The 14453-nt window shown below is 36.8% G+C and overlaps 1 protein-coding gene across 1 annotated transcript in view; it reads right to left on the bottom strand.

The window, feature by feature from the left end:
- Positions 1 to 14453, bottom strand: part of LOC126473664 (serine-rich adhesin for platelets-like) — a 186887-nt gene that overhangs the window by 124675 nt on the left and 47759 nt on the right. Inside the window, exons 5-6 of the mRNA XM_050100896.1 lie at positions 3942 to 4192; positions 714 to 1095 (exon numbers count right to left, since the gene is read on the bottom strand). Coding sequence (XP_049956853.1) covers positions 714 to 1095; positions 3942 to 4192 — 633 coding nt within the window. The remainder of the gene's footprint in view (positions 1 to 713; positions 1096 to 3941; positions 4193 to 14453) is intronic.

The following is a 14453-nucleotide window of genomic DNA, read 5'->3' as shown; positions in this document are numbered from 1 at the left end:
ACAGCCGAAAAGTATGCACACAGCAGTCAAACGGATATGGCTAGAAAATTCTACGGTTTCTGCTACTTATCAGCGCATACCTTGGACAGATCGCCAGGTGCAGCACTGACAGCTGATGGAGCACCTAGCCTGAGATAGGCACAAATGCTGGACCCATTCAACAGTGGATTCAGCCTCAAAGAGCACCAGGTGATGACTGCGAGTTATTCAATTGAAATATCGTGAAAGTACGACACAGATTAACGGCAAAAAACCTGATTTTCCAAGATGACAGTATTGTTTCTCAAGGTGTTGGGAAATATTCATGTGAGCCAGTTCACTGTGGCAGTTGAATTTTGCTAAACATCCTTATTTCAATTACTTCAACATAATGCTAGTAAGGTATTAGAGCAGACAATGCTTCCCCTTTAAGAATGGGTTGCCTTCTGGATAACACAAATGAACAGATTTCAAGTGATCAGCAAATATGGGGAGGCACATTAACCCAAGTTGAAAACTTTTGCTTCTACACAGTCCTCAGTGCCTCCTCTGCTTTTTCAAGGGGTTATTTTTACTCATTCCATTGATAGTCTTTCACCCAGTAATTTCATTTCATTTCAACATTTGGGGTGGGAGGGGGAACGGAGTCACACTGTTTTTGCACGCAACAATTTGGCAAAAGAAAAAAAAGTATTATGCTAAAAGTACTTACAGTATATTGCTGAATAACTTACCTGCAATAATTGTAGATGCAACACCATAAAGACTGTTGCTTTGATCACATGAACTACCCCCACAAATAGATTCATAACATTCAAAGTCAGACTGTGCTGTAAGTGTGCAAACATCAACATCGTCATAAATGTCTTCTTCAATGTGGTTATCTCCCTGTCCACCACTCATTTGTCCTTTCTCCATACAGCACTCTTCATAGCCACTACCACCAGCTTCAGAACTGTTTTCAGACTCTGCCCTTCTTCCTGAGCCTGGACCGACATCATCGTAGACAGGAGAATATGGACGCCCAACATCATCGTAGGTAAATTCTTCAGGCTTTACATTTTGTTGTTCATTTGATGTAGCCTGGTTGCAGAAAATTAATCCTGAAACCTCTCCCTTTTTTTTTTAAAAAAAAAAGAAAAAAAAAAGGATATATGTGTAAAATATAGTATCTGCTAACATCTCTCTCATCACTAAGAAATTACTACTATAGAATGAAGAGTTAAAGACAATAACATACATAGTTTAAAGTAAGAAAATATCAAATATGATGCCACTATAGTTTCAGTATTTTAGCTTCCATCCTTTACAACACATAAAAATGATCTCCCAACGATTCTATACATTCAGTCGGAAATTGTAGTATGATGATGTCTTTCCATGTGAGTTGAACTAACATAGTTCATGAATTACCAGGTGGATGAGTTTGTGGAAATAGCGCAGCATTTTGAAGATTGTCCCTATCATCATGTCTGGTGGAAACTTTACCGAAAATGGTGGGAGTGACTCATCAGAACATCTTGCTGTTTTTGCAGCTAAGAACCTGATAACTTTATATCATAAACTGCAATTTTTGCTGGTGTGAAAGGAGACAGGAAGGCTACAGTCAATCATCAAGGTCATTAACTATGAAGCAAAAGCTCAGTTTGGGAAGGTGGTTGGCTTTGGTCTTGTTACATTAACTTGCAAAACATGCAGCAGATGTGATTCATGAAACGGAAATCTTAAATATCCATTTATTTTATAATATTGATACTTCATCCATTTCTAATGGAAATTGGATTCCATTCTATCAGGAGCTTGAACTTCACAATCTCACACAATACTCAGTAATCAGAAGAGATATGAACAGATCCTCTACTCTGAGCAATGTGAATTACCAATTTCTCAAATAATTTAGCTACTGCAGTTCCTTGCAAATGCCAATGTTTCATTCACTCACACAGCATCCTATGTAGGTTACACTATGAATGACAACCTAGGAGGTTATTGAATAAATCATGAAGTACAGTAGTAAGCAGCAGGTGGTGCTATTTATTAAGTACTCTTGTTTCATAACCAACAACTACATGATCAGTGGGAGGCTGATTATGTTGTTCATGAGGATCTTATGCAAAAGAATTCTACTTGGCTCAGCCTATTGAAGGAAAAAATGACCTCCTACAAGAATTTATTTATGCATTTGTGGACTCTAGAACAAGAAAGATAATAATTAATTGCAGCTGAAACTTTTAATTGCAGTTTAATTGTACATAAATAAATGTAAAAATTATCCTCATTAAAAAGAAATGTATTCTGGGGATAAGGCATTGTAGTTTTTCATTTACAATAATCAGCGGTTGGTTAACCGTGACATCTTTTCAACTTTATATCACCACTAAGGGATAATAAACATTATCTGTGAACTGTAAGAATGAAGGCTCATTTTTAGTCCTCGATTCTAGAAGTGCAAATAATTTACATGCACCATAAAATAGTATTGATTGTCAGAAAATTTGTTTAAAATTCCTTCATTTCCAAAAATCTTTAAATCCAAGTTTTTCTCTTAGAATAAATGCGAACTGATTTCCAGTTAGAAGCCTCTTACTTTGTGGCAATGCTTTTAAATTTTGCTTGGTGTTTTTTACTCCTTGTTAGTTCAGGAAAGATAAGAGTGAACACGGAAGCAATTTTTACCATGAAGGATGTAAGGCAGCACTGCAGCTTATTAGCATTATTGTTTAACATTTGTTGAAGATCCAATATGGAGGTTGAAAAAACTTCAGAACAAGAACAGAAGTGCAAGTGCAATGGAAACAGATAACAATTTATCTTGGTTAAAAGAAAGAAGATTTAGAGGAATTCTTAAGTGAAGTATACAGGTTCTGTATCATTTCAAAACTTTTAACAGCAAGACAGGAAAAAAAGGAAACATTTATGAGCAGATACTAAAACCCAAGAGAATTACTAATAGCTGGGTAAACTTTAATTTAAGCTGTTTGATGGGAAGTTCTCATGTGGAGGCACTACTGCAGGAGGACACTGAAAGACAAAATGATGCAGAACATCAGACTCTCAAAATGGTAGGAGGAGAAGGAAACCAGAATATTATTTGTTTGGATGTCAGAAATCTATTATACAAATGATCTACAAGTAGCTTTACAGAAAGTCATTCTCACTGTACAACCAATGAAAAGGCAGACAGAAGTATGAGACCTATCAAATAATTCGTTAGAAATTTAATACTTTTAAACTGTTGATTCACATTTTGTAACCAATACTGAATGCTCCACCATCAATGAGTTTAATACTATTCTGCTATTACATGTTACAGCTGATGTTGAATACTATTCCAACATCAGCAATGGAAGCTTACTAGTTTTTGACAACCCTACGTTCTTGCTGTATAATTTTGGCTTATTACACTAATAGTTTATCATATGCAAATATAGCATCAAATAGCCATGTAGGCTCTAAAACAGTTTGGTCGAAGAGACCAGTACTTGAGTGACGAATATTCTGCTTCCTCTGCAATACCCTCCTGTTCTGCTGTATGTTCAGTTCAACTGACCCAAAGAACTCTTCCATTTAGAACTCAACGAAACACAATGAATACAAAAGTAAGACTGACTTACAAATTTTACCCCAAAACAGGTTTTATTTTGAACATGGCTATAGATGTACTATTAATAAATTGTGATGTTTACGAGATAATTGTTATGGTAAAAGTGTGACTCATTGGGCAAGTGCTAGTCTACAAATCCACAGTTCCCCCTCTAACTCTGTAACTGGATAGTCAGATCAGTTCAAAAGTCAGAGGAAAGCAACGGCATGCCACTTCCAGTGGTACCATGCACTCTGGCAGTCAAACCAACCTTCACCTTAATGACAGATTTACCTTTTAATTGTAAATGAATGAAAAATGTTTATTCATCATACCCAAGCTCATTTAATTTCATGTTCCACAATTTCCTTGTTCATACCTGTTTTCCATTATCCTCTTCAGTCCTGTATACATCAGTGCTGCTCACTGTTGTCAGTTTTGCCGGTTGATTCGATCGCCAAAGGAAAGAAGCGTTTGGCTTCACATCATGTACCACACTTGCTGGAGAATCTTGTTCCTCTGGAGAATCCAGTGGACTCACTGTTCCAGCGACTGACAACCTGCTTCCTGGCAAGGGCCGAGCCACCGTTCGGACATACGTAGGACTCCTCACTGGTTTGCTTCCAACACCTGTGAAGCAAATGTATCACTGAAAGGTAAGAGGAATTCTAAGCAACTTTAACAAGAAATAATACCATATTTGCTCAAAATTTATTTCATTACTCTCTTGAAATTACGTGATATGTATTAATGATACATATTTGGGCATTCCACAAAAGTTCGTTATTCATTAGCTTGCAAACATAGATGGAGCATCTTACAAAGGCTATCCAGAAAGGGACTACATTTTAACATAGTGTGTGAAGCAACACAGTGCGAACCAACACAGACTCACGTTGCATGTCAGTTTGCTTAGAGGTGCGATAGCAAGAAAAACCCATTGCTTCTTATTTGACATTCAAAATGAGCATTGCATTTTAAAATCTCACCATATGTGTAATCCATTCTATAATACAGCTTTAGCAGCAGAAATCTCAAAGTTGACAAAATTCATGACAAAATGTATACTGCAAATAGACCAAATGTGACGAGTGAAGACGCTGCAAGTGCGCAGGGAGAGTGCCTACTGAGCACAATTGCAACCAGCGTGCCCACGAAAAAATGGCTCAGTTCACAATGTTTTGACTCTGATGAACGTTGAGATTCTGTCACAAGCTCACAGTACAGTTTTATGGAGAATTAATTTGTCAGCTTAAGAGATGTGATAAATACTCAAATCTAAATGGCAATCACATAGAAAAGGAACAAAGAGGCACAGTTTTAAGATTTTGTTTTAACTACTTCATTATTTTATTTATAGACCAATGGAAGTCTTTCTCGATTTCTTTTTAGATTTTTCAGGTAACTGCAGATTTTCAGACACAATGACATTATTTAAGAATGATGAAATAATCCCATTTTATAAGCAAAGTGGCAGAAACATCATTAAGGGACACTGGTCTACAGAGGCACAAATCACACTTTTGCTGTTTAACCAAATGGTAAAGAAAACCTGAATTCTTATAACACCTTGAAACAATATTGAGGTTTATGATGTAGGTGGAAGAAAATGGATACCTGCACACTCAGAAAAAGAAAAATGCAGCTAGCCCACTGGGTCATTCTGTCTACAGGGAGAAAATCCATTGGGTTTCGCCATAGCACAGAAGAATACTGTGCTCACCTCCTTGGTGGAGATAGCTTCAGCTGTCCATGGCAACACAAGCCTGCCAGTCTAGCTACAGAGCCTATGGGAATCCTTCTGCAGGAGTGAGTGCTTGGAGGTGTAAATAGAATCTGCTCTCCAGTGTATAGATCACCAACTTTCATACTATCAAAATTGCCTCACCTGCTGGCAGTGTAGTATGCCAACAAAAAATAATAAATGGGGTAGAAAGTTTACTGTTTTTGAGTGTGCACATTGATGAAAAACTTAGATGGAAAAGCCATACAGTAGATCTGCTAAAACATTTTGTCCAGTGCCAAATTTGGGGACACAGAAATTTGTAAGTTACCATACTCAGCATATTTTCATTCACTGATGTTGGATGGGATAATATGCTACGATAACTTCTCACTTAGGTAAAAAGCATTCATTTCACAAAAGAAAATAACAAGAACTTTCTGTGGGATTCACCCACATACATCTTGCAGGCATCTGTTTACACAATTGGGAATATTATCCATAGTCTCACATTATGAAGAGTTAAGCAGATTGGTCACAAATTGAAATTCATACAGATATCAATGGACAATGCAAACTTGTAAACTTTGGTGGCCGATGAATGAATGTGTGATGCTGTAGTGGAATTTTACTTTGCAGCTGGCAAGGATAGTAAAGAGGGGACATGTTATTCCAGGGCATAAAGTCTTTGCAGTCAGACAGCAACTACGCTTCGCAGACAAGTGCATGCACAATATATGCAGATGTCAGCATTTGAGACAGGACATGAAGCTGGGTTCAAAGAAGTCAGTTGGAGTAATTGGCGAATCACTCAGCATTTGAAGAGGAGCAATGCCACTATTCTGACGACGTCAGGAGGGATTGGAACACAGTGTTGAGAATGAAGCGGTCAACCTAGAGAGAAGACTGAACATGAGGACCGAGCAATCATCAGAGAGGCACTCAGATGCCTGGATTCATCATTATCACTGATCTGATATGTAACTGGCACTTTACTGACCACAAGGACCATCAACATGTAGCTCACAAAAAGGAGGTTGAGCTCACAGCGCCCCTTGTGCAGACAACTGTTGATCTCTATACACCAATAAGCCTATTTGCAGTCATGTCGGACACATTCAGCCTGAAGTTTCATTGACTGGCATAGAATTGTCTTCAGTGATGAGTCTCGTTTCAAACCGAGTCCTGACGACCAGTGGAGATGCGGAGGGATAGCTACTTGACTGTCACTTGTCATACAGCCCAACAGCCGGGAGCGATTGTCTGCAGTGCCATTTCGTTTCATAGCAGGACTCCTTTGGCTGCCATCACTGGCACCCTTGTAGCACCATGGTATGTCAGTGATATTCATTGCCATGCCTTGTTGCCCATAATGGCAAGCCATCCTCTGTTTACATTTCAGCAAGATAGTGCCCATGTGCACACAGCAAGAGTTTCTACTGCTTGGTCTTCACACTTTACAAACCCTTCCTTGGCCAGTAAGTTCACCAGATCTCTCTCCATTTGAGAATGTTTGGAGCGTTATGGGCAGGGCCCATCAACCAGTTCAAGATTCTGATGAACTAATGCACCAACCAGACAGCATTACACACAATATCCCTCAAGAGGACATCCAACAACTCTGTCCATCAATGCCAAGCTGAATAACTGCTTGCATGAGGGCCAGAGGTGGACCAACGTGTTATTTACTTGCTCAAATTGTGAAGCTCTTTCTCTTGAATAAATCATCCAATTTTTCTGAAATTATAATTATTTGTTTGTCTGTAACATAGACCAGTTTCTGTACCATTCAGATAATTCCTTTGTGGTGCATCATTTCTTTCTTTCTTTCTTTTTTTAATGTATTTAAATGCTGATGAAATTTGTTGTCAAGAGCACATGGTGATTTGAATAAAAGAAAGAGTTTGCAGTAACAATATCAGAAGTAAAAAATGGTCAGCACTTCTGTCTAGTGGTTCTAACATTGGCACTGAAAGGAATGAAACACACAGCTATAAAATTTTGTGACTATCTTCCCATGTGGGTTAAAATTATTTCTGCTTAGCCCCTCTTCCACCAAAGATTCTTCTTGAAAAGAAATAAGTAGTAAATTACAGATTTGAAAACAACCAGCATCCAGCCATGAGAATTGTGAGAGCGTGCACTTATACTACACACACTGCATAATATATCTTAGTTTGAATCCATTTTGCTCTTGGAGGAGTGAACATATAATCTGTCCCCTCCCCTCCCTTGTTCTACTTCAATTTACTTATAGAGATATACATATTCTGCAAGAAAGCTAGCATAAACAGTTATCAACAAACATGCACTTTTAGCAGCTGTTTTTCAGGCAGTTATATTTCCAGATACATTTTATACAGTCTTTCTCCCTTTCTCTGCCACAGAGCTACTCACAAAGATAATAGATCTTCATGAACTTCAGCATGCTGGTGTAGCTTTACGTCATCAACTTCAGTTAATCAGTAGAATGGAAAACCAGTCCAAAGTTGCAAATTTTACTTTTTTTTGACTCAACAACTAGTTTTGGGCTGAGACCCATTTTCAAATGATAGTAAAAAATAGTATTTCTGATGATGTGAAAACCAAATAAAAAATATGCAATGAAAAGTATGTATGTGCATTTTTGGACATTTTTGCCATGGTTCATTGCACATTTTTGACATGGTTTTCACATCTTCAGAAATACCATTTTTACTATGTTACAAGTATTTGAAAATGGGTCTCAGCCTAAAACTAGTCTTCAGGCGAATAAAAAAAGAAAAATTTGCAACTTCAGACTGGTTTTTCATTGTACTGATAGGTGAACTGGGCAGTCCCCTACTGCAGCAAAATTTGGGAGCACCAAATTTTTTGGCAAAAATGATAAGAAAATGGTTTTCCTCTCCATTTGCATTTTGACCAGCCTCTTGGCACGCAAATTTCATTCCAGTGGTTAAAAACAAATATTGACCATTTTAACTGATAAAAAGTACTGGCTGTCCTAATTTTATCCCTTCACCAATGGCTGCTGCTCATCACTGTCTTCTTCATTAATGTGAGATGCATAGATTGAGTGTCCAATTCACACCTCGACTCGCTACTGACTTTGCAAACATTTAGGAAACTGAGTAGAAACCCCACTGCAAAAGTTCTTAGACTGTTACGTTGTTCATAAAAACTTCCTCTACTGAAAAGAGAGTTAAAAAAATCTGTTAAATTCAGTTGCACTATCACAATGACTGTATGGGTTGCCAAAGGTGCACAAAGAATATGTTCCTTTAATACCTAGAGTGTGCGCTATTGGTTCACCCACCTATTCGAGTGCCAAGTTCTCGGCGGCATAATTACTGTTCTTGACAACATTATTACCAACATATGTGGGTCAAACAGATTTGTATATCAAGAATTCGGCACATTTTATTTCTGGTGGTGAAAGTTTACATTTAACAACTTTCCAATGTACTTCTGATGACAGAAATCGAAGTTTTATCAATAGGAAAATTAAACTGATGAAATGTACAAAAATAAGGAGGAAGAGTGTCTGCCCAGTACTTACATGGAGTGAAATTCCTTGTAGTTGTTGACAGAAATATTAGAAAGTTGTAAAAACTGTACCCAGATTTTGTAACTTGCATAGCAGTTTCTCGGGAAAGAAAGGTGAATAAGATGCAGAAGGTTGGGATGGAGGAATAGGTTGCTCAGCCTCTAGGCTGAGAGGGGCCCACCTCATATGAGGACAAGGACTGAAGGCATCAGAGAAAAGAGGGTGTCAAAGATAGGACATTGTCAGCTCTGAGTCAGCTTTAGTTCAGACATGCTGGAGACAGAGTAAGAAGTCAAGTCAATTAAAGGAGAAGAGATGTGGAAAGAAGAAGGGATAGTACAACTTGGAACTTAGAGGAATACATGAATGTTAAAAAGGAAGGAGGACAGGGGGGGGGGGGCTGATTAGAAAGTTAATAGACAGGTATAGTTTTAATTTTACAAGCATTTTAGTTCCCTTAAGTTTATTAGTTACATGTTTCACATATCATTTGAACACTTATTTCACTGAAATTATGTGGAATGAGTCAGTTAAGATGATGTATACATATCATTAATATTAACATTAATAAACATGTTATTTTTTACTCCTAAACATGCAACTACACTTAAAAACTAGGATGGTACTTCTTAAATAATAATTTATCTATGGAATAGGACGAGTTTTCTGGTAGAAATGATTTTAGGTTAGATTTAAAACTTTCTTTGCTACCTGTCAGACATTTTATGTCATTGGTCAAATGATCAAAATATTTCTTGCTGTACATTGACACCTTTAACAATGGGTAATAAATGTCATATTTCTCCTCCAATTTTATAGCTATGAGCATCACTGTTGTTCTCAAGTTGTGATGGATTATTTATGACTAATTTCTTTAGCAAATGTATGCATTGTGATGGTGCAGTTAAAATGCCCAGCTCCTTGAAGAGGTACCTACATGATTACCATGTGCAATCATCACATATCATTCCTACTGCTCTCTTTTATGGAATCAGTACTTTATTTCTGAGTGAAAATTATTCTGTAAGACATTACTGAGTGAAAATATGCAAAATATGACAAGGTATTAATTAGTTTGTTTTAAAGATTAGCAATTATATGAAGAGCATAAGTAACTGTACTTAATTGTTTGAGAAGGTAAGCAGTATGCTTCTTCCATCTAATGCTTTCTGTCAGTATCTACACCCAAAAATTCAGAGCATTCTACCCCGTTTGCTGTTGCTCATGTGCTACATCAATAGCTGGTATGACACTGTTGCGCAGAACTGAATACAGTGTGTTTTATTAAAAATTTTGGGAGAGTCCATTTCTGAGAACCGCTTGATAATTTTTTAAAATTTTACTCCATCTGGAGGTGCTCAGTGGTTGTACTTATTTCAGCTGGTAAGAAAGATACAGCAATCAGTTGTAACTTGTGTTTATTGTACCAAATCTACATCTAGAGTTGTGTCACTGCAAGAGATAAAGTTAACACATTTAAGTTGTTATTTGGCATAGCCCTCATGGACTATCCATGTCAACAGTTCAATTGAACTCTTTATATGTATAGTCCAAGAATGCTATGACAAATAATGACTGGAATGTGTTAACTTTGTCTCCTGCATTGAAGGTCATCACTCTGTGACTGAAATCTAGATCTGAAACAATAAACACAAGTTGTGACTGATTGCTGTACCTTCTATCATCACTTAATAATTTTTTGGAAAACATTAAAAATCTCTCCTGTCACTTTACTCTATGCAGTGGTTTCCATCCTTTTCTGTATGTTGCCCCTCATTTTACAACCCCAGAATACCTTATACTCCCCTATGTTAAATTCTTTAATTTATTTATTAATTTTTTGCGTCTTTTGAAAAACTTTATTTGACAATAATTTACAATCCACACTTTAGTAAAAGAGGGTCATCAAATGTAGAGTATTACAGAACTACAGTGTTGCAAAGAATATAGTGCCCAACATAGAAATGTCTTTATATCAAACAATGGAAAATCCAGAATGGAATGTAACAATACCAGAGAAGGAAAGCTGCTACTCACCATATAGCGGAGATGCTGAGTTGCGATAGGAACGTGTGAATCTTTTTAAATGTCTTTATATCATACTTAAATACCTAATCGTATTGTTTTCACTTAACCAACACTTTTTACATCAAACCTTTTTTTGTGATGAGTCACAAGAGAAATTCCGAACATAAATAAAACTCTAGATTTTTTTTCTTTAGACAGATCATGAAAATTGTGTTTCAAACTTGTTTAAGCACATCTAATGTCATTCTCCACAGTCAGATGACTGTGGTGTTTTGTTTTTGTGATGGCTTGTGTCAAGAATATGGTCTCACATTGATATGTAGATAAGAACTATACAAGCAATTTTAAGGTTTCCTTTGTCACTCCTGGACAAATAGGAAGTACACTAGCCTAAAATCATTCTAACCTAGTTTGCTGAAGCTATTCTTTAGCACTCAAATTATGTTTCAGTTCAGTTGCATCTTCATGTATTACATAAAAAAGTGAAGCACATCAGTATTGAAGGGTGTTCTTGCAAATTTGCACTACCAGTCTTCTGAAGACAAATGAGGAGAACTAAGTTTTAACTCTTCTTGAAGGTGTTCCAAGTGTTCACTGATGACAACTCTCCACTTATTGACATTGTGCTGTTGCACCTCTAGAAGTTCATTGAATGAAAAGTTAGTAAAGGGAGCATCCAGGTGACACTTACATAGTTGGGTTTTTCCCAAGAAGGCATGCATGGTGTCATTGGCAAACATTATTGTGGTGTTTCTACCTTGTAGTTTCAAATTCAGATTATTGAGGGTTTCAAAGAAGTCCACAACATATGCTAGGGAAAATATAGAGCTGTCATCACTGAATGAACAATTAAGCCCAACTTTCCCTTGATTCAAAATAATTAGTTCTGCCTCCATTTTCAATTCATTAGCCTGCTAAGTATACTACCCTTCAAAAGCCACCAGACTTGTGTATGAAAGATTTAAGATTGGTGTTCAATACTGTGATCATTAAATAGGACTCAGGAAAAAGAGTGTTCACAGCAATTGACTTAATTTTATTAACCACACTGATAGCCAATTTCAGTGCAGTGTTCAGTTTCAAGCAAAGCTTTTGATGCTTGTTTGTGGATCATACAGTTGGAAACAGTAAGATAATGATTCTTTTTCTTTGGCAGTGCTTAGGAAGCCAGAATTGGAACCTAACATGGCTGGTGCACCATTAGTACCGATTCCCATAAGTCTGTCTCAAGTCAAACCATTTTCAATTAAAATGCATTAATGGCAGAAAGTACATCAGAGCCATTTGACATTGTTTCCAGGATTTTTGAAAACAATAATTCTTTCATTATTTTCTCCTGGTCCACAAATCAGCACTATCTTATTGAGTGATGCTGGTATTGTTGATTTATATCAGTGCACCTGTCACACTGCAAAGCCAAAAATTGAGACTTTTCAGTCTTTTAACTATCTGTACTTTCACATTCAGGACCATTTCTTCCCACAATGCACACTGTTGTTTGAAAGAGGTATCGTGTCATTTTTCACTGAATATCTTCTCCAGAAACAGTTCTGGTTACAGTGAGAATGCAAGGTTTTGATTACTGTCTGAATGATATTATGAGGTTCTCATATGATGCTTCAATAACTTCTTGATTTTCCTGCTGAAAGAGCCCACCAGAATCATTTCATGCGATTTAAAGAATTTCTTTTTCCAACAAAAAACTCTGTTTTTATTTTTCAACACTGGGTCACCTGTTGTTAGATGATATTCAGACGTACTGGCTGCAATAAGTCATTACTGAGAATATATGACTCTCAATACACTTTGACAGTTGGACATTTTCATTTTCAATATATGTGAATCCACACTTAATACATTCTTCATTATACAATCTTCTTTAAGCAAACATTCAAAACCCATAAAATACTATTTATTTCTATAGAGCACAACAGTTGTAATACTGAGTTATTAATACAAAACATAGACTGAAGAATTTGTTGTGCCAGCGATAATTTGGTGATGTGTGAGGCAAAACAGATGCTGGTAAATCTACAAAATATGTACTCAATAACTGTAATAGGAATACAAAATTTTTTACCCATCTAATCACATGTTTCTGCTTTCTTATGAGCAGTGTGCCTATAAATCTCTCACATCATGTTGGGAACCACTGCTCTAAGAAGATTTATTGTAATACTAGTATCGTCTGTGAAGAGTACCAGTTCTGCTTTTTGAATGTTAAGTGGAAGGTCATTCACATATATGGAGTTTGATCAAGAAGTAATGTGAATTTTTGTTTTTCTTTAAGAATCTTTATTAATCATCTTTGTCCCCTTCAAAGTAATCCTTCTCAGATGTAATACACTTATGTCAGTGCTTTTTCCAGTCTTGGAAGCACTTCTGGAACTCACTTTTCTTTATAGTGTCCAGCTCCTTCAGTGATTCTGTTTTTATCTCATCAATGGTGGAAAAATTACATCCTTTCATGAAATGGTATAATACTGTAGCAACCACCATTATTTTGATATTGTTTTATAAGGCAACCAGTTTTGATGTTCCAGTAAAGTCCCCTTCAGCCAGTCGCATAAATGATACCAAGTACCACTCACATTAGACAAGGCACCAATATTCAGCGGACACAAATATTAGCGCCTTATCTTATGAATGCACGAGTGGTACCTAGTGTCATTCATCTGAAAGACCTGCAGATGATGTGACTGGAACATCAAACCGTGTTGCCTGACAGAAAAATATCAAAACAACGGCTGTTGGTAAAGTATTATTAAATTTCATTGACCAGTAACTGTCACATGCTCCTGAGCCCAAGATGGTGTTACATTTATGTCCTTTCATGGTTCTTTTCAGGAATAGGAAGGAGTTGCAGGGGGCCATGCATGGCACATACAGTGGAACGAACATTGAGGTGTGAGTGGGAGCATTATCATAATGTGATTCCCATGGGTGATTTTGTCACAGTTCTGGTCCTTTTCTTGGGATTTCTTCATGCAAATAGTGCACTAGTTCCACACAGTATTCCATGTTGACCATACAACCATAAAGCAAAAACTCATGATCCACTATCCCATAGTAATCAAAGAAAACAGCGAGAAGAAACTTCATTTGTTATCATGCTTATCGAATTTTTTTTTTTCGGTCTGGCTGTTCAGGCAGTTTCCATTGGAATGCCTGGGCTGTAGCTTCAACATCATACTTTTAATCCTTCTCATAATATTGTTACATTTCATCCTAGATTTCCCATTGTTTGATACCTTTATTCCATGCTTCATCACTTGTAACCTTCTTTAGAAGTTCTAGATCGTTGTTTGACTTCATTCAGCAATTTCTGAGCTGTGTCCACATGATGTTTTTGGTCAAAATCCAACAATCTCATAATAAACTTTGTTGCTACATGTTTAAAGCTTTAAAAAAATAGAAAAATATATAAATAAAATTGCTTGGCATGCACCAAAGTATGTGCTGACGTCATCAGCAACCTCTCTGATGGTGATTTGTTAATTTTCCAGAACCATTTTTTTTATTTCTTCCACATTGTCATCAGTAACTGATATGCCAGGTGATCCAGGGCAATCATTGTCTTCGTCATCATCTTGACCCTCATTGAAACATTTATA

Source organism: Schistocerca serialis, chromosome 4 (genome assembly GCF_023864345.2).
Source record: "Schistocerca serialis cubense isolate TAMUIC-IGC-003099 chromosome 4, iqSchSeri2.2, whole genome shotgun sequence".
NCBI lineage: Eukaryota > Metazoa > Arthropoda > Insecta > Orthoptera > Acrididae > Schistocerca > Schistocerca serialis.
Note: the sequence above shows the minus strand (reverse complement) of the source record. Positions and strands in the feature narration are given on the sequence as shown.